Source organism: Epinephelus fuscoguttatus, linkage group LG24 (assembly GCF_011397635.1).
Source record: "Epinephelus fuscoguttatus linkage group LG24, E.fuscoguttatus.final_Chr_v1".
NCBI lineage: Eukaryota > Metazoa > Chordata > Actinopteri > Perciformes > Serranidae > Epinephelus > Epinephelus fuscoguttatus.
Genome location: NC_064775.1, coordinates 7,298,804 through 7,320,483, shown reverse-complemented (window position 1 = coordinate 7,320,483; position 21,680 = coordinate 7,298,804). Strand labels below are relative to the sequence as shown.

The window sequence follows — 21,680 nt, the reverse complement described above, 5'->3', positions numbered from 1 at the left end:
AGAGCCTGGTGACTCTAGATTATTAAGGCCTGTCCACACGAGCCCTGTTGTAAAATATGTCCGTCCAAATGTAAATGAAAATGAAAAATGCAATTGAAGCTCTGTCCAGAGCATGCCAAACTAGCAGGCGCGATATAACTGTAACCCTATAGCTACGCAAAAACGAAGATGAGAAGCTTTAACCATGTGGCTACTTGAAGCGGTGACCTCTATAGCACATTCTGAAATCTCTGTTTCTTAATATGGTGGAAGAGTAACAGAGTAATAGAGACTATTTTGGTCATGGCCACCATTGAACAAAATGTTGCCTCATTTGTGATGCCTCACAAAGGCGATAATGGCGTACACGCTGACATTACGAGCCCAGAAACTCTGTGAATGTACCTGCCTTTTTTCTCTAATCACCTTAAGCGGGATTAATAGTTGTGCGCAGACCCTACGCATGTCGCCTTCGCGAGCATTTATACTTGTGCAGTGGTGTGTCTGTGTCACTGCAGTTACACCTCCAAAACACTAGTCGGCGGTGGAGGTTTCTGTTTCACTATAACTCGCAGCATTCACAGACAAACACATTTTCCCCACAAATACAACATGCTAACGTTATTAGCACAAGCCTATGGCATTTTACATTATATAAATTAGCCTAGCCGCTAGTGATCTTTTCCTCTACTCATATGAAGCCAGGGACAACAGCAACATTTAACAAAGGTAACGGTACATAATTCGGCTCCATTACAACTCACAAGGTTCACTGACAAAACAACTGTCTTATACTAAACACGTTTTCCAAGCAAATACAACATGCTAACGTTATTAGCACAAGCCTATGGCATTTTACATTGTGTAAATTAGCCTAGCAGCTAGCGACCTTTTCCTCTTCTCATATAAAACCAGGGACAACAGCAACATTTAACAAAGGTAACGTCACACAATTTGGCTCCATTTCAGCTCACAAGGCTCACTGACAAAACAACTGTCTTATACTAAACACGTTTTCCAAACAAATACAACATGCTAACGTTATTAGCGCCAGCCTATGGCATTTTACGTTGTATAAATTAGCCTTGGACGGGCGGAGATTTCCTCTGCTCATATAAAATGTGGCTTAAAACTGGATAATGTAAGAACACAACTCGACAAAATATATAACACTGGTCATTTGTGTTTAAACATTTCAATACGGAAAAGTTCATATTACATCTTAAACAAAACATGATTGTTATTATCGTGATTACTATTTAACATGCAGGAATGTCTAGTCTAATTAGGATGAGATGCTAGCGCTGAACGTTGAATGTGTCACCCACCCTGCAACAGAGGCCAGGGTCCCATATTGTGCCACACTCTTATCTATTATCCACATACTGTGCTAGCGCTAACAGGCTAGCATTTGTTCATGCTCCAAGTTAAAGCAGACACACACTCTGCATCCTCTCTCGCTGACACATCTCTTTTGTCTGCAGCTCCCCCACAGTGACCCTCTCCCTAATGGGTGTCACAAGACCCACAGCGTCCCTCGACTGGCCTGAACAAAACTCCCTGTGACTGTCGGCCTGTGTGTGTGTGTGTGTGTGTGTGTGTGTGTGTGTGTGTGTGTGTGTGTGTGAGAAGCTCATTGAGAAACCTCATTACCCGAGTGGTGTCGAGATGAGACACAAAGCCTCTCGCCTGCCTTTCTCCAACGCCTTTTACTTGACAGCTCTGTTTCCTTGAGAGATTTCTTGTTTTAATGTGCAAATGTGAAAATAGATCTCATTTCCCAGTCTCATTCCTACTGCTTGAAGTTAAAAACCACTTCCAAAACAACAGCTATGCTAGTTTTAATGTTATTTTAATGACATCATATGAGGGCTTAGGATCTTTTCTCACAGTGAAAGTCCAACTTGAATCTTTCTCTGCTTTAAAAACCTGCAAACTAGCACTAGCATTTTATTGCCGGCTGATTTTTACTTTCACACACTTCAAGTGTAGTATTTAAATTCCTGTTGAGACGTGAGGAAAAGCACCATGCATCCTTGATCCCTTACAGCAGCCGACCACTGCACTGTGATCAATAGACGTACAGTCACATCAGCGAGCCTCCCGTTTCTGCGTTTCCCCAGCTCCTCTCCTCATCCCTCCGCTCACTTCCTTTCTTTTACTCTCCGTCCAGTCTCATCACCGTTTCTCTTTGTCTTTGCCACTTCCTCCATCCTTGCTTCTCTGGGGAATGCTGGAGTGCACGCAGCAGGGCCGAGGCTGTGTGTGTGTGTGTGTGTGTGTGTGTGTGTGAGAATTGGGTCAGTGTGCTGGTATGCAGCAGTAGTGCAAAGTGGTAGAGCTCGGAGAGGCAGGAGCAAGGCACAGCCCTGGATGTCATGTGCTGCTGCTTACTGCTGATTAATCATTTCTCTCGTCAATATTCATCTTGTGTGCGCTTTGGCGGATAGAAGTGTGCATCCATATGTGTGTTCAACACTTGTGTGTGCGTATACGTCTTGTGTCGCTGCTTCCCAAAGAAGATGGAGGTTGCGACCTGCCTCTTTATCACCTTCTCTCTTCGAACGTCACCTTAGATCTTCACCTGACCCCGCACGATTGGGGTCATCCGTCCCTCATTGCCGCAGCTCTACCTGCTAAGACCTCACAACACACACACTCTCACACCAGTGACCTTTTGGAGAACCAAACCGCGGCACCCAGCAGCTCTCTCCCTCCCTCGCTGTGTGAACTAATAACATGAAACCAAGTTTGTTTTGCACCTACATGGCTAGTTAGACGGTGTGTCACTCAGTTTCTGCGCTCTGTTGTGCAACGGCAGCGTGAGCCAAGTGTCCTTTTGGTTGACCTGGTCAGAAATCCAGCGGCTAAGTGTGATTGATCTTACGTTAATGCGAACAATTTCGGGAGGGAGAGGTTCTTTGTGTTCTGGTCAGTCAGGATGCAGAGGATACGAGGCTTGTGCAAAAGTGTATGGGAAACAGCACTCCCCCTCTGACTCTGTGGGCAGACCGCTAACGATGCTGCTTAGCATTACAGCTCATTTCTGTTAAGTGAAAATCCACCCTAAAACAGGAATCATTGGTTTCTTATTGTGATCTTGAGCTGTGAGTTCTTAGCGTTGAGTGAACGTCTTCTCCAGTGTTGTTAACAGACTGGCGTATTTTGTTTTTAGGGTAGATTTTAACTTAATGTCTCTGGCTCTGAAGGCAGTAAGTCAGTCAGTGGTTTAGTGCTGAGCTGGAGAGAGGCCAGCAGCACATCTGGCCATGGTTAAGAGGAGCTGCGATGGAGGAGTGGAGATGGAGGCCAGGGAGGGCTGAGTGATATCTCGGTGCCTCAGATAACCCCTCCGCAGACACGCCCAGCTGGCTGCTTCAAGGGGCCCCCTTAGGGCCTCGCCACAGCCTTCCTGTGATCAGCCCATGCTTGTAACAGTGGCCCAACCACAGGACTGGAGCTGAAGTAGAGTATTGATTAAGCTGTCGACAGAAAATTTTATCGGCGACAGCTTCATAATTGATGTATTGTTTCAGTTGCTTATCAAGGATATTGGTAAATATAGATTTTTTTTCTGACTCTTTGCTGTTAATTACTATCAACTCTACTGAGGTCATGTACTTAGCCTGGTTTGGTAGTTGTTTACCAGCAGATTATGGAAAAACTACGGAACTGATTTTCATTAAATTCGGTGGAAGGGTGTAGCATGGGCCAGGGAAGAACCCGTTAAAATTTGGAGCAGATCTGAATCACAGGAGAGTAGGTGCTAACAGTGCTAATCGGAGTTAGCTCACATTCATCAAGGCGCCCTGGGGGGTAGCCCAAGGATAGGGGTTTAGCTTTCGAGATGAAGCCGCATTACCAGTGGTGCTAACAGTCTAATGATGGAGATACACCAAAGTCAGCAAAGTCTGGACCATTTGGCTCGACTGTTTTCAAGATGGCTGCTGTCTCATTTTACAACTAAACATTATGTTTCTAAAAACATTTGAGGAGATGATTTATATTTGATTAGTGCTGCCTAGTTAGACAGTTTGATATGAGTTTTGTGTGACGATTCACTGACCTTATTTGCGTTAAAGTGACGTTGAGTCATGATGATGCAAATTGAAACACACAGATCAGCAACTTGCCGTGTTGTGTGCATCTGCAACGCTCAGCAGGATATCCTGCTCTCTATAGAAAATGAAAAGGATCCATCAACTTTACACATGTCAAGGGATCCAGGGTATATACACCATAACAATGCCAACAAACGGCAACAGTGCTGAGACCACTCACCTGTCCACACCTAGTCGGGGTAGTGTGCAGTGCAGTGCAATTAGCTAGCTAGTGTGGACATGATGTATCGAAGTTTGCTGCTACATTAATATTCTAAATGTTGTATATCGCACTTTCAACATCATGAGATAAGGGTATTTGGCCCTGACAGAGGTCTGCATTGTCCAAGTGCCCTACTCGCTCTAAGTGGGATATGTTTTTGGCAAAACAAGACAATTAAAGACTTAACCTTTGGCTCTTTATCATTTGTATTCCTTGCACTTTTCTGAGATTTTTAGACTCAAAGATTGCTCAAATAATTGGAGAAATAATCAGCAGATTAATCAAAAATGAAGATAGTCATTTGACCGTTGACTTTTAAAACGTAGAGAATGAAGATCTTGTCAGTCAGTTCAGATGGGATGAAACGTAGCACATTAGCATAGACTATGTTTTAGTTTTCATGTGCAAGATTTGTTCCGATTTAAGCAGGAAGTGCCTTTATTTATATTGATCCCACGTCATGCAACCCTGTGTGCTTTATGACACGTCGTTGACAGTCATTGAATGCTGCAGTCATGCTCTATGAACTGTTATGCTCAATGATTAAAAATCCTTGCCATTGAGAATGATGTAATTTATAGCTCAAAGAGCTAAAAGTGGTCACTGATACTTGTAATAAGTTAATAGTTATTGTAGCAACCTGCACTTCCCTACCAATGAAAGAGTGCCAGATCTTTCAAGAGTCTTTCATTTTTTAATTTTGTGTTTGTGAATTTTAAAAAAAAAAAAGAACGTTGAGGGGTGTATTGCTGTAATCAGCCTTAAGATTCCAGTATCTATGATGCATTTTCCACGTATTATTAGCTAATCACAAGAATAATGGTATCAGGGTTTATGTCAGCCAATAAGTAACTGTTTTAAATTGCATTAAAGAAATGCCAAAGGTATGTTGGATTGCAGCAGTTTGCCATTTTCACAGTACGACGATAGTCACAGAAGAATACTGCAGTTTCACAGTCTCATGGTATTAAAGAATTTATACTAACATCAGTCAGAGTGACACTTAAAGGAATGAAAACGGAAGAGTTATTGTCGGTTAAACAGACATTTTATTACTATAATGGAAACCTGACACCATTTTTTTAATGAAAGTTTGTGTAAAAAGTCTCTGTCCAGTTGCATACTTTAAAATATCGTAGCTAAGAAACTGTGCACGGTATGCTAGCCATCAACTTTTATATCATGGTATACCTTGAAACGGATATATCGCTGCAACCTTAATTGACCTAGAGAGACTTTAAAGCACACTAAACTACATTTACAGCCACAGCTATTGTCATGTGTAATTCTAAAATGCCAAACATTGCTTAGTTTTAGCGGATAAATAGCCTTTCTTCTTTGTCTTATTGTACAGTAAGAATTTTGCATTGTTGGTCAGACAAAGCAGCAGTTTAAAGATAAAGTATTGGGCATTTTTCTCTATTTTCTAATGTTATTTGGAACAAATGATTAAGCTATTAAATGAAGGAATGAAAATTAACATCAGTCACAGCCCTCAGCTACAGTCAGTACAGATTGTTTTTTAAAAAACGCTTGATTTACAGTGGTATGGATGAGATATTTCCTGAATCTGATGATAATGTTGGTGCTCTCTATCATTTTGTTTGCCAGTCCCTCCTAGAATAACTTAGTTAATGGTAGATTTCTAAGATCTATTGAACACATTTGGCAGCACCATTCCTCCAAAAACAACTTTCCCAAAACTTGCCGGTTTAAATTTGTGCTGACTCGCATCGCTCCATGTCAACCCCAAAGTAACCGCTCAGTGTTTGCCTTTATTCTAGAATAATGGATGAATGAAACGAAGGGATTAAACACGTCAAGGAACTTGTGTGTAATCCAGCCACTCGTCTCATTACTCACATGCTAATGTTGTGTAACCCAGTTGTTTTGCGGTATCAAAATGCAATAACCTTGTGGCCTAGATAACCCTGTCTCCACCCACATGCTGAAAGATGTCTGGGTTTATGACTGTAAATTCTTCACACCCACAGAGAAGGAGTCGTAGCACATTCATATCCTCACCTCCTGGTGTCTCTTCCAAACCACATATCTTTAAATCTTCAATAAACCCAATGTAAACAGACATTTTTACTTGGCTGTCATGGGTTTACACACACTTATCTAGGCACTGTCAACTGTAAAATTGTTAGAATTAACAGCTTTGGTTTATTAAGAGCCAAGAAGAGAGATTAATGGCATTGTTAGCGAGTTAGCTGTAACCCACAAATGTCTGTATGGCCTCTCTGTGACTGCGTCCTTGGATCAAAGCAAGCTTTGGCTCAAACAAGTATTAAATTCAGTGTGTGCTGCTAATAGAGGAGGGTTGCTGGAGTGCAAGGACACAATTTGTGTGTTGATTCTTAAATTCCTGACCTCCTTTAAGACAGAGAAATGGAAAGCATTAATCTGATATTGACACCATTTAACCTCAACAGGTGCAGTGTTTATATCTGGTGTTAGGTGTCGGCCCGAGGGCTTTAAACAACGTTGATCCCTGCCAGAGAAAAGAACAAAAGTGGTGGCAGTGAGTCAGAGTTGTTTCTTTCTTTATGGTTTGTAGTTGCAAACAAAATGGTGATTCATGCAGTGACACAATGCTCACAGTGTCCAATACTTTCTCAATTCTCAACTCATGAACTCAACTTTTCATTTGTAAGAGAAGGGATGTGATATCTGTTCTATCAAAACGTACATTAATCTGCTTTAAACAATTATTAAAGACAATCCAAATGGTTTCAGATTAATTTCTTCTTCTTGATTTGTTGCAGCTCTAATATATAGGCTAGGTATTGGAAAGTTACAATAAGGGATGCACTGATTTATTGGCCGAACGTCGTATCGGACGATATTTGTCCCGCCGCCGGTTGGTCGTGGTGAAGAGAGAGTTGAGCTGGAAGGCAAAGCTTTCGATTTACTGGTCCATCTACGTCCCAACCCTCACCTATGGTCATGAGCACTGGGTAGTGACCCAGAGAATGAGGATGCGGATACAAGCAGCCGAAATTAGCTTCCTCTGAAGGGTAGCTGGGCTCAGCCTTAAGGCTCATTTATGCTCCCTTTACGTACGACAATGTATACGTCCATTTTAAACGATGTTACCGTCACTGCCCACATACTTCCATGCACCCTTTACGTTGGCATGGACGTTAACCAATATATCCACCAGGGGGCAGCCCAGCGTCAAAAGTTTATGACAACAGCAAACTCAAAAACAAACATGGCGACTGTGGAGGAGATATTGATAATGTACCTCTTGCGTAAAAGACAAAAACAGAGGCAGCAGTGGTGGTGGTCGGTGAGGCCGTTAAATACATCGCGACTGGAGGACGGAGAATTCTTTTCTCTAGTACTAGTACTTTCTTCTTCGTGTCTCACTAGAGCTACGTATCGGGTAGTGACAGCAACACTGCCCCCATGGTTTATGGTGGTACTGCTCCGTTTGGTCCGTATCCGTAAGCTTTATGGAAACGTGCAGAAATACGGACGAAATGAACGCAGAGCACGGACAGAAGGCTCCGTCGGTATCCGGATCCGTATTTAACGTTGAGCATAAATGGGCCTTTAGAGATAGGGTAAGGAGCTCGGACATCTAGAGGGAGCTCGGAGTAGAGCCGCTGCTCCTTCGCGTTGAAAAGGGTCAGTTGAGGTGGTTTGGGCATCTGATCAGGATGCCTCCTGGGCGCCTCCTGTTGGAGGTGTTTCGAGCACGTCCCACTGGTAGGAGGCCCCGGGGCAGACCCAGAACACGCTGGAGGGATTACATATCTCATCTGGCCTGGGAATGCCTTGGGATCCCCCAGGAGGAGCTGGAAAGCGTTGCTGGAGAGAGGGATGTCTGGGGTGCTGTGCTCGGCCTGCTGCCCCCGCGACCCGGCCTTGGATAAGCAGATGAAATGGTTGGATAACTGCCATGTGCACTGTGTCAGCTATGCCAGTGGATGTTATTTCTCTGTTGTGTCACATCAATTTTGCGCAGGTTAAAAAGCAGGCCTCGGGACTAAAAGCGTCATGTTATAAGGACAAAAGGACACCGTAAACATACTGTTGATGAGTCAGGGGATGCACCCTATCTTTTCACTGATAATGCTACGTCGTGAACAACAAATCTGTGTTGAATTCGGCAGGAGGAGAGCTAGTGTAACAGAGAAACAATCACCTTATTACTAATGACTACAGAAGACAGTACTTAAGACACCTGCGACCAGTAAACCCAGCAGAGCAGCCTGCAGCAGCTCTAGCACCCAGTACATGGGGAGCTGACGGCCATAATGTCAGCGTCACTGTTGTTTTTGTTGCGGCGACCCCTGGAATCAAAGTGATGAGGATTAAAGGCATTGTAAAGTGTCCCTGTCATCCCCCTCTCCTGCCCAGTGAAAAGAGAGGGCCCCTAAGCCTGCATGGCTTTTATTGTCATAATCCATACAGTTTCAATTGACTATGGAATGCACTGGCTAAGATGATGGTGGTGTTGGGGGGGGGGGGGGGGTCCATATGTGAGTCTGAATGCGCATTCACATGTGTGTCCTTCCTCTGCAATCGAGGTCCACAGAGTATTGATGTATGGGACAGTTGCTGCAGTGGTGGAGCAGCGCTATCACTGCAGTGTTGTCCTGACGAGTCAGGAGGGGAATACCCATACATACCCAACTGGGCACGCTCCCAAAAATGTCCCATGTTTTATCTCCTCTCGGGGTTGGGGGTGGGAGGGAGGGGTTGTAGAGAGGCCTCTATTTCAGTCCTTTGTTTATGTAAGGAGTGGCAGTGGGGTGTTAGGAGAGCAGAGGAGTCTGGGAATGTTGGGACTATACAGCTTGGGAATAATATATCTGTGGTATGTACTGAATATAGCAGCTTTACATAAACTGGGATACATCAGGATTGAGATTGGGAACAATTAAACAGCTGATTTCAGTTTATAAATTGCAGTCAAACACCCAAAGATATTCAGTTTATGATGACTTAAAACAGATCACATTTTAGAGGATGAAACCACTAAACGTCTGGCATTTTGACAAGGAAAGCAGTTATTCAGAAGTGACATCCAGATGACACTGTGACACCCAGTCTCCGGGGACCTGGTGCACGATTCATCATGGCGGCGCCCTGCTGCAACACAAAGCAGCATTTATTTTTCGAACATTTAGGGAAATAATTAATCCACAATTTATTTTGGAGCGATTCAAATGTTTACACTCTGTGTTTCTGTTTCTGTCACACATGCACACACATCCTTAGCTTGTTTATCATCACCCAGTTGACAGTCAATAATAGTATTACCAGTTTTAAGCGTGGATGCTCACCTCTGTTTCGTCTCTTTGCAGGGACGACACGTCAAGACTGGACAGCTGGCTGCCATCAAAGTCATGGACGTCACAGAGGTAAGGCTGAACAGTATATTGTCATCAGCATAAAACTAAGTGAACCCTTTGAAATCACCTGCATATGTGTAAAAATTTGTCTTCAAACCTGGTCTGAGCTTCATCTGTGTTACAAAAATGATTTGGTGCTTTGGCTAATCTCACGAGAAGTGGGTGCCCAGCCAAGATGACTGGGACAGCTTGCCATCATCGTAGGGAAAATGAATTCCCAAGTTAATCAAGGCGTCCTACAGAATAAGCTGATGCCCAGTAGAAGCTGGGTGATGCAGCAAGACAACGACCTTAAACATCAAAGTAAAGCCACGACAGAATGGCTTAAAAAAAAAAAAAAGAAAATCCACCTTCTGGAGTGGCCCAGTCTCAGACCAGATCCCAAGAGAGCCATTCACACCGGACATCCTAAAGGGTCATAAACATGTGGAGTCTTTATCCACCTTGAAAATGCGAGGTTGGCACCGGGAGCTGTTCTTGTGCCCACACTGTGCCAACTGTCAAGGGCGCGAAGGCACGTTGCGTCTGAGGTTGCTAAGCGACCATAACCAGCCTATTTCTCAGAAATCCTGAATGCAGAGCTGATCTTCTTCCAGGTTTTGTAAGTGTGTATTAGACCAAAAATATTGTCTGTGGGACAGATGTGGTCTAAAATTATTAACTTCACAGACTGATATTTACAGAAAAAGGACATCTGCTGGCTGTGATTGGTTGTTCCCCGTCACATGACATGTGATGCAAGGAAGAATGGTCAATAATTCCTCCTGAAAGTTGTGCAGGTCTGATCTAAAGCTACCAGAAGCACTTGCTTGAGGTTTATTGCTGCCAAAGGAGGCATTGTGAATGTCTGACAGATGTTGTTGATAAAGATAGGAAAAAATTATAATAGTTGGTGCGTTATTAGCTGAAGCACATTGTGTTTTTCTATACGTATGACTTGGATGAAGATCAGATGATGTTTTATGACCAATTAATGCAGAAACAAAAAGTTTAGTTCTTGTATAACAAAGTGCTTGGATATATTTTAGTGTTTGCACTTATTGTCTGGTCAATATTTAAATCAGCAGACATTCCTTCGCATCTGACGTCTAAACGTTTTGGAGCGTACGGCGGAGAAAATGCCACGCTCTGTAATGAGCCCTTACCCCACCATAATAAACAGCAGGGGAGGGGTAGAGGCAACAGGATGCTTATTGAGTGAAGTGCGTCATTTAGCGGCCAGCAGGCTGCCCTCAGCTGTGGGAGGTCCCGTCTGCAGATGAGAGGACGCACACAACCACACATGCACATCTGCAGAAATACAAAGCAGAAGGTTTCAGAGGAGCAGCGAAGGCCAGCAGGGCCAACCACCCACACGGCCATAATAATGATGGAGGACTCTGGGTGTAATCATACTGTGCACACATGCACCAATAACAGGCTTTGCTGGAGAATTTTGGAGTCTTGTGAATGCGTTTAAAGTCATCAGCTAAATGTTAAATATTACCCTTATAAGGATGCATTTACTGCTGTTGAGAGCCCACGTGCCCCGGCTTGCCTGCTGCCACTCCTCACATAACCCTACATCATGATGAGTCATGAGTGACACACTTATTTGATATCATGTGTAACAGGTATAGAGATATAAGTGTTTCCTGTTCTGTGTGATAGGTAACTACTGTAGGTGTGCCGTCTGGACTTGTACTAACCTCTGCTGAGTCATCTGTCACATAAAGCAGGTGCTCAGTGCTGAGGTTCAACCTGTTTTATTAAATGTGGTTGAAATCAGCGCTGCAGGTGATATAGGGTGTGTGATTTTAACACCAGCTTCTGCTGCAGGAAATGTCCATGATGCGAACACAAGCCATATTTATTTCTCCCTGCACCTGGTTGAATGGTTAAACGTGTGTAACATGAACAACAATCAGTCTATTTATTGACAAAATAATCTGCAGATTCATCACTAATGAAAATGTTAGATCCAGCCCTGAACTCATGGTTACTTATTAAAGATTGAGACTATATTCCTACAGATGTTGCATCAGGAGGTCCAGTGTGTAGGATTTTGTGCATATATTGGTAGAAATGGAATATAATAAGTTTATTTTCTTTAGCGTATAATCACTTGAAAATAAGAATCGTTGTGTTTTGTTACGTTAGAGTGAACAGTTTATATCTACATAGGGAGTGGGTCTAATACTTGAAGAGTCCCCAGACTGTTGCACGAAAGATCTCAGCAACCAGAGCAGGGTAAAAACAGAAACTTAGAGTACCTCTGACTCTATCTTAACTGCAACATGCCTGAGTTTATGGTAATAAATGATAAAATAATCTAACACACTCCAAGAAATGTTCTGCAACTTTTGATTTGACTGAATTAATTTTCGTTGCAGTTGCTTCCTACAATTGTTTTCTGGTATTTGGGGATCAGATTTACTTTCTCCCTTTAGCCCCTTTCACACTGCCAGATTTTCCGCGAATGTTGGGCGGTTTTGCCGGCAAGCTGCGAGCGTTTAGACACACAGAGGCGGATTGGTGAGTTGATCCGAGGTGCCCGATTTTCCACCTCGTATGGTAGACATATTGGCAGAACCCTTTTAGTATAAACAGACAGAGGTGGCCTTCCACAACAGGAGGGGCTGTTGATGACTTGTGGGATGACGCCGCACGTGCGAGCCACTGGCGGTGGAGTAACAGGAAACAGCTGATAGCAGGAATTAGCGAGCAGCTAGTAGCAAGAGGGAAACACAAACCTGACAGACACTGTAAAGATGAGCAACTGGGGAGACAAGGAATTGCGCGCCCTCCTTGTCCTCGCAAACGAAGCGGCCATTAACCGTCAGATGTCGGGGACGGTGAAGAACGGCCGATTTACAAGAGAATCGCAGAAGGACTGACCAGCCGCGGCTTCCCTCCCACGTTACTGTTTACATCACACGCTGAGCTACACATTTTGTTACTTGCTCACGCCCCCCATTGCCCCGAAAAAGCCGCATTCTGTATAAACAAAAGTAGGTAGGCGGCATTTTGTTGCACTCCCCGATTTTGTTTTTATACTGCCAATGCTGAAATAAGACTGATTGGGCTTTCCTGCAAATTTGCACAACTCCTATCTAAAAAGGGCTACTGTATTCCTCCAGAAGTATAAACTTTTCCTTCTCTGACCAATATGGTGTTCTTGTCTTCTTTTCTTCTGCCATTTATTCGCTAACTATAAGCCAACATTGTGAGACAATATCAGGCATCACAAGTGTGAGTCCAAGCAAACAAACAATCTCCATGAGTTAACGTTTTTTCTTAACTGAAGACACCTTTTCAGGGATTCTGTGCGACTGTGCAAGTCCCTTTGCTCAGGAGAAATTAAGCCTTAAGTGTCATACTTAAGGAGAACTTAAGGAATTCTACCTGCGAGTTCACACTTGGCACATTTGAGAAGTTTCAGCTCGATGTAATCTGCAGTCCTCACCACTAGATGCCACAAAATCCTACACACTTCTCCGTAAAGTAATATCCAAAGTTAGTGTGTGGTGCGAAAACATGAGTGTGTGTTTGACCAAAAACGGTTTTGGACTTGATTTAACTTTAAAACGAGTGGTCTTCCTCTTCCTTCAACCGTAACCTGATCGTCATCACAAGGGTTTCGTGATTGTTCACTCTCTCCTCTGTCCAAGCTGCAGAGCTCATCCACAGCCCGCTGGCCTGTCCAGTGTCACTCTGACCCACATTCTCATCCCTGCTCCACATTCTCAAATCCAAACATTCCTCCGCTCCTCCTCCGTGCCGTCACAGAGCCCCTGGAGCTAAAAATGGATGCCTCTTTACTTGGGCTTTATTTTGTTGTATTAAAATGATTTCCAATCCTCTGGTGTAGAGTCGACTGGACAGTTTGGGTGGATAGTGGCTTTGTTCTCATGTCGCTGCTGTGAACTACTTCTTGATGATCTAGTTTGTGGGTTTGTCATATTCCAAAATGTGTTCAGTAGCTTTCAGCAACTGAGAAAACGGCTTACCTGGTATTTATTAAACTGATATGTTTAAACAGTCAGTCTTTTCCTCGCTGTGTGACTTGTGGTGGCGAGGCATTCACAGTCAGGAGTGTGATAATCCAACAGCTGCACAGGCAGAGAGGGGGTAGATGGGAGAGGGAGGGTTGGAGGAGGGGGGTGCGCACAACAGAAAGGCTTACGTCAACTCAAACGAGTCATGCAGCAGCAGTATGGCTGCCTGCACAGACAGCCAACTGCCATTTTGCTATAGGTGATTCACACACACAACACGGTGTAGCAATAAGCACACACATCATCACCCTCCTTTTAATGTTACGACATTTTTGTGCTGTGCAGCCTTGTGATTATTGACATCACTATTAGAATAAAGAGGTAGACATTGTAGTCTGCAGTGATAATGCTGCACAACCACCCCCCTCTTTCGGTTCATCCCCCTCCTCCCACTGTACTTTCTATAGGAGCGGCCATGTAACCATAAAGCAAAGCACTGGCGGGCTGACCCCTGCATGTGTTCAATTAGCATGTCACTGTTAATCATTGTCAAGTTGCTATTGGGTGCGAGCAGGGAGTTAGCACTGCAGCTAGTATTGACCTTATCAAGATGTGATACTGGACAGGTTTGCTGCTATTACTTGCACTAAGGCCATTTCGGCATAAACACTGAGTTAAGCTACATCTGGCAGCTGATTGAGCTTTTCTAAAACTCAGTGATTTCCCCTATAGTGTTCTGAACCTGCAGCGCCTTTGTGGGATCACCACGTCTGCTTTTTAGTTTGCATTTCATTTTGAAAGGCATACATTTCCTGCTGATTTATTACACTTCTATTAAGTGATCTTACAGGGAGAGTTGACAGGGAAATTATTCATCAGGAACATCCCTAATTTCGATCAACCAAAATAGCTTCTAGTGTGACGTGTAACATAACACATCTGCAGTGCTTTGTGAAGAGTATCAATGGCATTACATGGCAATTAGAGTTGTACCGATACTGATACCAGTATCGGAAATGCCTCTGATACTGCCTAAAATGCGGTAATGGGTATCGGCGAGTACAACCTATGACCAATCCGATACCATGTAATGCCTCACGTTATTACGCATACGCATGCTCCAAGCAGACGAAACGGAAACAGAGCAGAGTTTATAAAGCATTCTACTGTAGCCGCTGAAATGTCTTTTTACCAAATTGTGTGGCTGCACTTTAACCTGTGTCTTGATCTGTGTCAACACTGGATAATAATAATAAAAAAAAAAGTTTTGTGGCATTCATTCTGCTATTATGTATTTATTTCTTAATATTTTACAGAGTTTTAGGAGTTGAGACATACAACAATTCATATCCCATCCATTTTTATTTTACGCGCTGGTATCGGATCGGTACTCGGAAATGGCAGATACCTAAGTGTCAGGGATCGGAATCTCTAATGGCAATAACAATCATTTACCCTCCTCAATTACATGGCGGTTGAGCTCGTCCTTTGCTCGGAGGGTAAGGAGCTCCAGGACCTCATTGTTTTCCCAGTTTGTGGACATTTTCGGCTGCTTTTCTTCTTCTTTGAGTTAGCTGCTAACTGCTAACCGCTGCTTTTTGAATCTTCTACTGGTGGGTTGTATACATATGATCCTGTCCTGCCAGTGGCCCCTGTTATACAGACGTTGTTTCGGCGCAGTTATAACCTCCATTGCTTGCTTAAAGGCGAGACGGTGATTGTACCTTTTTATACAGAACAGTGAGGCTACAGATTCCATCCATTTTTTAATATCAGTCGGTGTAGTCTTGCCGATACAGATACTGTCAAACCTTACTGCTTCCCTATGTATTCTTATACTTTCTCTTAAATGGATTTTACAAGTTTACACTCCTGAGTAAATTTCCCTTTAGCCTCCTTAATATATTTCCCAGTATTTGATGGTATGTAAAAGCAGGATTTTTTAGCTGTCTTTCCAGCTCGTAGCAACTTCAGGATAATGTCAGCCTGACGTTAATGGATATCTGGGGGATTTGCCATCGATCTAATGTATATATATTTTTTACGAGGGATTACAGATAATGGCTACTGTTCACATCAACTCACAATGAGACTCACTCATGCATCATTAATCCCTAAACAAAGGAATCATTTGCCAGTAGACCGACGACGACTCCTGCATTATTATATAGCTGAGTCCTAGATGCAGGATGAATAAGGCCTGGCCAGGCTGAGATGAAACCACACCAGGGCGTTGTCACATAGCTTGACACTTGCTCTGACCCTAAGTATGGAAGTGAATTGATTTGAATGTGAAATGAAATGTCACTCAAGGCCAAACGATGATTAAAGACTGTTGCCCACACAGTGATTATTGTATTTCATCACAGAGATTCTCCAGTGGAAAGACAAACACCCTGTTGTCTGTTTATACCTCTGTAACATGTTTGTGTGTGTGTTTGTGTGTCCAGGATGAAGAGGAGGAAATTAAACTGGAGATCAATATGCTGAAGAAGTATTCCCACCACCGAAACATAGCCACCTACTATGGTGCTTTCATTAAGAAGAGCCCCCCGGGACACGATGACCAGCTGTGGGTAAGTCCTCAAATCCATTCAAGATATTAAGGTTGAGTAAGAAGTATGAAAAATATGTAGCTGCCATAATTATGACTTCTGCCAGCTTTCCTTTTTCCTATTACCTTAACGTTTATGATCAGGGACTTTTAACTCATAAAGGGGTAGGTGATGTATCCGAATATATCTCGAGATGCCACACATCAGTATCGGCCGATATTCCTCTTGTCGGCTGCCATCAGCCTATAGGCAAATATGATGACATTCACAGATGGCAATGGCCGATGTTTTTCTGTTGTGTCACATCACGTCTGCGCAGGCTAAAAAGTAGGGTTTGAAACTAACATCATCCCGTCGTCCTGGGAACACTTGTTTGGGACAAACCGATCTATTTCGGGAACTCACTATCAACTCGTCAGGGCATGAAATCGGCAGGAGGGGAGCTAGTTAACGTTAGCTGTTAGCTGTTAGCAGTGGGGGGCTGCCACTAACAGTTAATGGAGGATGCTTTAAAGCTGTCCTCGGTAAAAATGAGTATTGGGCAAAGGTATAACATTCTCATAATGTGTTCAAGTGCAGTCTTGTAAGATGTTTTTGGCAAGGAACTTGAATGAATACCATTGTTTAAAGGAACAATTAGTTAAATATCATCAAATAAACAACAAAACAAACAAACGTTCAACGCATTCCCAGGCTAGACGAGATATGTAATCCCTCCAGCGTGTTCGGGTTTTACTTCAGGACCACCTACCAGTGGGACATGTCTGGAACACCTGTAACAAGAAGTGCCCAGGATGCATCCTGATCAGGTGCCCGAACCACCTCAACTGACCCCTTTCAGCGCGAAGGGGCAGCAGCTCTAATCCAAGCTCATCAGAAAAAAAGTAAACGTTGGAGGAACTCATTTCGGCCACTTGTATCCGATATGCTCGAATTTCATTTTATGTTCGATATGGCAGATAACCATATCATCATCTTGAGATATTCCTTGCACCTTTTAATAATTTATCAGCGCACTAAAAGCAGGCCGAGTTTACACGGAAGTCTATCATCTGGAGATGGTTCGTACAGTTCATATCGCCGAACCCTGTACTGCTGTGTTCTTCTGATATTTGGCTAATGTTGACAAGGGTCATGTATTAAAGTTCAGGGACTTATCTTCTGATGATTCACACCTGTTTTATAGCTGGTGATGGAGTTCTGTGGAGCTGGTTCAATCACAGATCTGGTGAAGAACACCAAAGGGAACCAGCTGAAGGAAGACTGGATCGCCTACATCTCCAGAGAGATCCTTAGGGTAAGCTCATCCTCTCCTCTTTCCTCCCCGTCTCCTCTCCTCTCCCACAATCATTCACGTCCCCTGTCTCTCTCCTCCTCAGGGTCTGGCCCACCTACACGCCCACCACGTCATCCACCGTGACATCAAGGGCCAGAACGTCCTGTTGACCGAGAACGCTGAAGTCAAACTAGGTGAGTGGCGACACAGGTTTTCCCCAAATCACTATCGGAAGTGTGTGACACCTTACTGACTGTGGTCACTCTTATTACTCTCTGTAGTTGACTTTGGCGTGAGTGCTCAGCTGGATCGGACAGTGGGGAGGAGGAACACGTTCATCGGGACCCCTTATTGGATGGCCCCTGAGGTTATTGCTTGTGACGAGAACCCGGACGCTACGTATGATTACAGAGTAAGACAGAAACGCTCAAAAGATGACATGTCATTGTGTAAAACCGATGACTGCTGCGGTTTTGATTAATGCGTGTCGTATTTTCTCTCAGAGCGATCTGTGGTCTTGTGGCATCACAGCTATAGAGATGGCTGAAGGAGCACCACGTGAGTCCGACATCCTCTTGATATTAGTGCTTTGTTTGGTTGCTTCAGCCCTTTGAATTCTTATGTTCTGTATGTGTCTCCTTGCAGCACTCTGTGACATGCACCCAATGCGTGCACTCTTCCTCATTCCAAGAAACCCTCCTCCCAGGCTCAAGTCTAAAAAATGGTGAGTACCACCCAGAGAGGATGTGTTCCCTCGAAATCCTCATTTCATCCCAATAAACCCTGACACATGAGGTTTTCAGAAGACTTTTTTTGTTATGTATAGATTTCCTACTTGGCCTCGTTACGTGTACTCTTGTGCGTTTTGATTTTATCTCTGACCTCAGACCAGGCAGCTCCAGAGGCTTGAATCCAGAGCTTGTGCTTTGCTGCTGAGTCGAACATCTGTGTTACACCTGCTCTGGCAGGCTCGGCTGCTCCTGGCACGCACTGCAGCGCTGCTCCGGACACACTGCAGAGAAAAGTTTTTTTTAGCTGGCACTAAGTTGAAATATTTTAGCAGAAGTTGTGGTACGGCTGAATCGGTAGTGATTTAAAAAGGTGCAGGTGCGATGGCGATGATCGTGTCACTGCACTGCGCCCCATATTTCAGAGCTTTCATGCTATATATGTGGTGATAGGTCCAATGCTGCCTGTCCACACATATAAACCTCAATTCACCCTGAGACACCAGAGGCTGCTGTGTTTCCAAGACATGAAAAGAGGGAGTGCTGCTAGGACTGATGGGTAATTTGTAATCAGAGCTTGTTTGCAGCAGTGTCTGTTTTACTTAGGATCCTCGGATGTGCTCTGTGTGTTCATGGCTGGAATATTTGTCCAGCACCCGCTGTCTCTTTTTATATGTCACCCTCTCTGTCGTGCATTGTCTCTCTCTCTCTCCGTTGACTCTCTCTCCCTCTGCGATCCCCACAGGTCCAAAAAGTTTTTCAGTTTCATTGAGGGCTGTCTGGTGAAGAACTACACGCAGCGGCCCCCGACAGAGCAGCTGCTGAAGCACCCCTTCATCCGAGACCAGCCCAACGAGAGGCAAGTCCGCATCCAGCTCAAAGACCACATCGACCGTACCAAGAAGAAGAGGGGAGAGAAGGGTGCGTCTACTTTTTTGTTCATTTATTGTCACAGACATGTGCTAATTAAATACTCTCAAGACGGTTTCTGGTGTGATTCTAACGTGTTCATTTTTTCATGCACAGATGAGACAGAGTACGAGTACAGTGGCAGTGAGGAGGAGGAAGAGGATCCCCCAGAGCAGGAAGGGGAGCCCAGGTATGCTCTCATAGCTACATTGCTTCTCAAAAAAAGGTGTACCATAGTAGTTCGCCCTACCCTTGAGGTTGTAGTATCTAAACGTAAACTCCTGGTTCCTCCTGTCTTCCAGCTCCATTGTCAACGTGCCAGGTGAGTCAACGCTGCGCCGCGACTTCATCCGCCTGCAGCAAGAGAACAAGGAGCGATCAGAGGCGCTCCGCCGGCAGCAGCTCCTCCAGGAGCAGCAGCTCCGGGAGCAGGAGGAGTACAAGCGCCAACTGCTGGCTGAGAGGCAGAAGCGCATAGAGCAACAGAAGGAGCAGAGAAGACGGCTAGAGGAGGTACAGTAGGATGATTTTTTTTTTTTTTTTTCTTGTCATGGATCTCTCAAGAGGCAAGACCGATCTGACTGCGGAGATTCTGACATTTCTTTGTCTTCCGCCCCCACAGCAACAGCGACGTGAACGGGAGATGAGGAGGCAACAGGAGCGTGAGCAGCGTCGCCGTGAGCAGGAGGACAAGAGGCGCATTGAAGAGATGGATCGTAGACGCAAAGAAGAGGAGGAACGCCGGCGGGCTGAGGACGAGAAGAGGAGGAATGATCGTGAACAGGTCCGCTTTGAAATATCTTTACTTAGATTGTCTCCCTGTGAGAAAAAGCCAAATTAGATGTCGAGTAATAGCTTAAATATTTGCTAAGTCAGGACATAAAGCTTGACATTACATCACCATTTTTTTGTACGTCCACTGACTACCCTGGCTGCTTTGCTTTGCTGTGATCGACAGGAGTACATCAGACGTCAGCTGGAGGAGGAGCAGAGACACCTGGAGATGTTGCAGGAGCAGCTGCTCCGCGAACAGGCCATGCTGCTGGTCAGTCATGTACACACACACACACACACACACACACACTGAACACATTTGGCCCTTTATAGTCATCCTAAAACAAGTCTGTTACATTGTTCAGTGAAGAACTGCAGCTTTTCTTTTTAAAGACTGATATCAGGTGTTTGTTACTTGGCTTTTTTAGAGTTATTGTTGAATCATGTACAGGGCAAAGAACTGTTGTGTACTCCTTCACGTTCAGTCATTGCATCCTCTTTGTTTTTTTACACCATGTATTCTTTTTGTAATAAGGATTAAAACAATTTGTTCTACTGGAGCGTAAATCAGGAAAATGCAGCGACAGACGCTGCCAAGGTCTGACTGTAAACATGTGTTTTAAGGAAAGGGTTTGAAAGATGGCACTGATTTTTAGTCAGTTTGTCAGGCTGACAGCGGCTGCCACTTCTCACCACCTTGAATCAACCCCACACTCTGCAATAGGAGTTCAAGTGGCGGGAGCTGGAGGAGCAGCGCAAGGCCGAGCGACTCCATAAGCGGCTGCAGCAGGAGCAGGCCTACCTGCTGTCGCTCCAGCACGAGTCCAAACAGCTGCCTGGCGACAAGACCAAACTCCCCTCAGACCATAGCAAACCTCCAAAGACCTCCACCCTGCCCCCCGACAGAGTCCTAACCACAACCCCTCAAGCTCAGGTCCTTGACGGTGCCGTTTCTGTAGCAAGAAGCGCTTGTGATTTCTCCAGAGCACTTCAGACAATCCCCTCAGACAGCCCCAAATCCCAGGAAGCAGTGCCAGAGACGACTGACTCTGATGAGACCGGTCCCAGCCAGCTCCCAAACTCCCCCAGCCCTCCTCCGACTGAACCCCCCACTGACTCTGAACCTCCCCAGGCAGAGAGTTTGGAGCCCGATAGGCCGGCAGAGCCTGTCAGTCATCCTCCTCAGCCTATCAGAGAGGTGAACCTCCTCCTTGGCTCTGCCTACCCCGCTGCCTGCTCTTTCCAGCTTCTTCTTGCTTGTCTTCACACAGTAATAAATAGAGGTGGTGCGAGCAGCAAATAACGGTTACATTTAACTTGGCATTTTCTGATTTGGATGCTGTAGCGTTCTTCCAAAGCAGTAGCTAATTTGTCACAAGGCAGGCCTTTTGAGTGAAACAAGTGGGGGGGTGCGACGGAGAATAGAGACCCACAGGCTCGCAGCCACCAGCAACCAGCCTTTTTATGTCCTGAATAAAACAGCGCTGTTCTCCTCCACTCTGTCTTGGCACTCGCCCTCACTTGCACTGTTGCTGGTCTCCTTGACTACTAAAACCGACGGGATGTTTGAAATACTTCCATCTTAATTTTCACTCGAAACAGGCTGAGCAAGAGAAAGAGAAATAATCAATTTGTAGGTTTGTTTTGTGACATATTTGAGGCTCATTTTCAAATAATTTTTATTGTTTCCCCATTGAAATAATGATTAATTTCTTTCACAAGTATCTTTTTTTTTTTAGTTCCCATCATTTTTCACTTTATCAGCTGTCATTTGAATCCAAGTATTC

The 21,680-nt window shown here is 44.4% G+C and overlaps 1 protein-coding gene across 14 annotated transcripts in view; it reads left to right on the top strand.

The window, feature by feature from the left end:
- The window catches only part of LOC125884667 (mitogen-activated protein kinase kinase kinase kinase 4-like), a 43,862-nt gene that overhangs the window by 5,754 nt on the left and 16,428 nt on the right, over positions 1–21,680 (top strand). For 12 of the 14 annotated variants that reach the window (XM_049569745.1, XM_049569740.1, XM_049569739.1 and 9 more), the window contains exons 3-15: positions 9,627–9,683; positions 16,102–16,227; positions 17,393–17,503; positions 17,586–17,676; positions 17,764–17,894; positions 17,986–18,040; positions 18,128–18,206; positions 18,956–19,131; positions 19,237–19,309; positions 19,422–19,632; positions 19,742–19,903; positions 20,078–20,164; positions 20,618–21,091. In XM_049569745.1, coding sequence (XP_049425702.1) covers positions 9,627–9,683; positions 16,102–16,227; positions 17,393–17,503; positions 17,586–17,676; positions 17,764–17,894; positions 17,986–18,040; positions 18,128–18,206; positions 18,956–19,131; positions 19,237–19,309; positions 19,422–19,632; positions 19,742–19,903; positions 20,078–20,164; positions 20,618–21,091 — 1,833 coding nt within the window. The remainder of the gene's footprint in view (positions 1–9,626; positions 9,684–16,101; positions 16,228–17,392; positions 17,504–17,585; positions 17,677–17,763; positions 17,895–17,985; positions 18,041–18,127; positions 18,207–18,955; positions 19,132–19,236; positions 19,310–19,421; positions 19,633–19,741; positions 19,904–20,077; positions 20,165–20,617; positions 21,092–21,680) is intronic. The other 2 variants (XM_049569748.1, XM_049569744.1) reach the window with 1 other exon arrangement.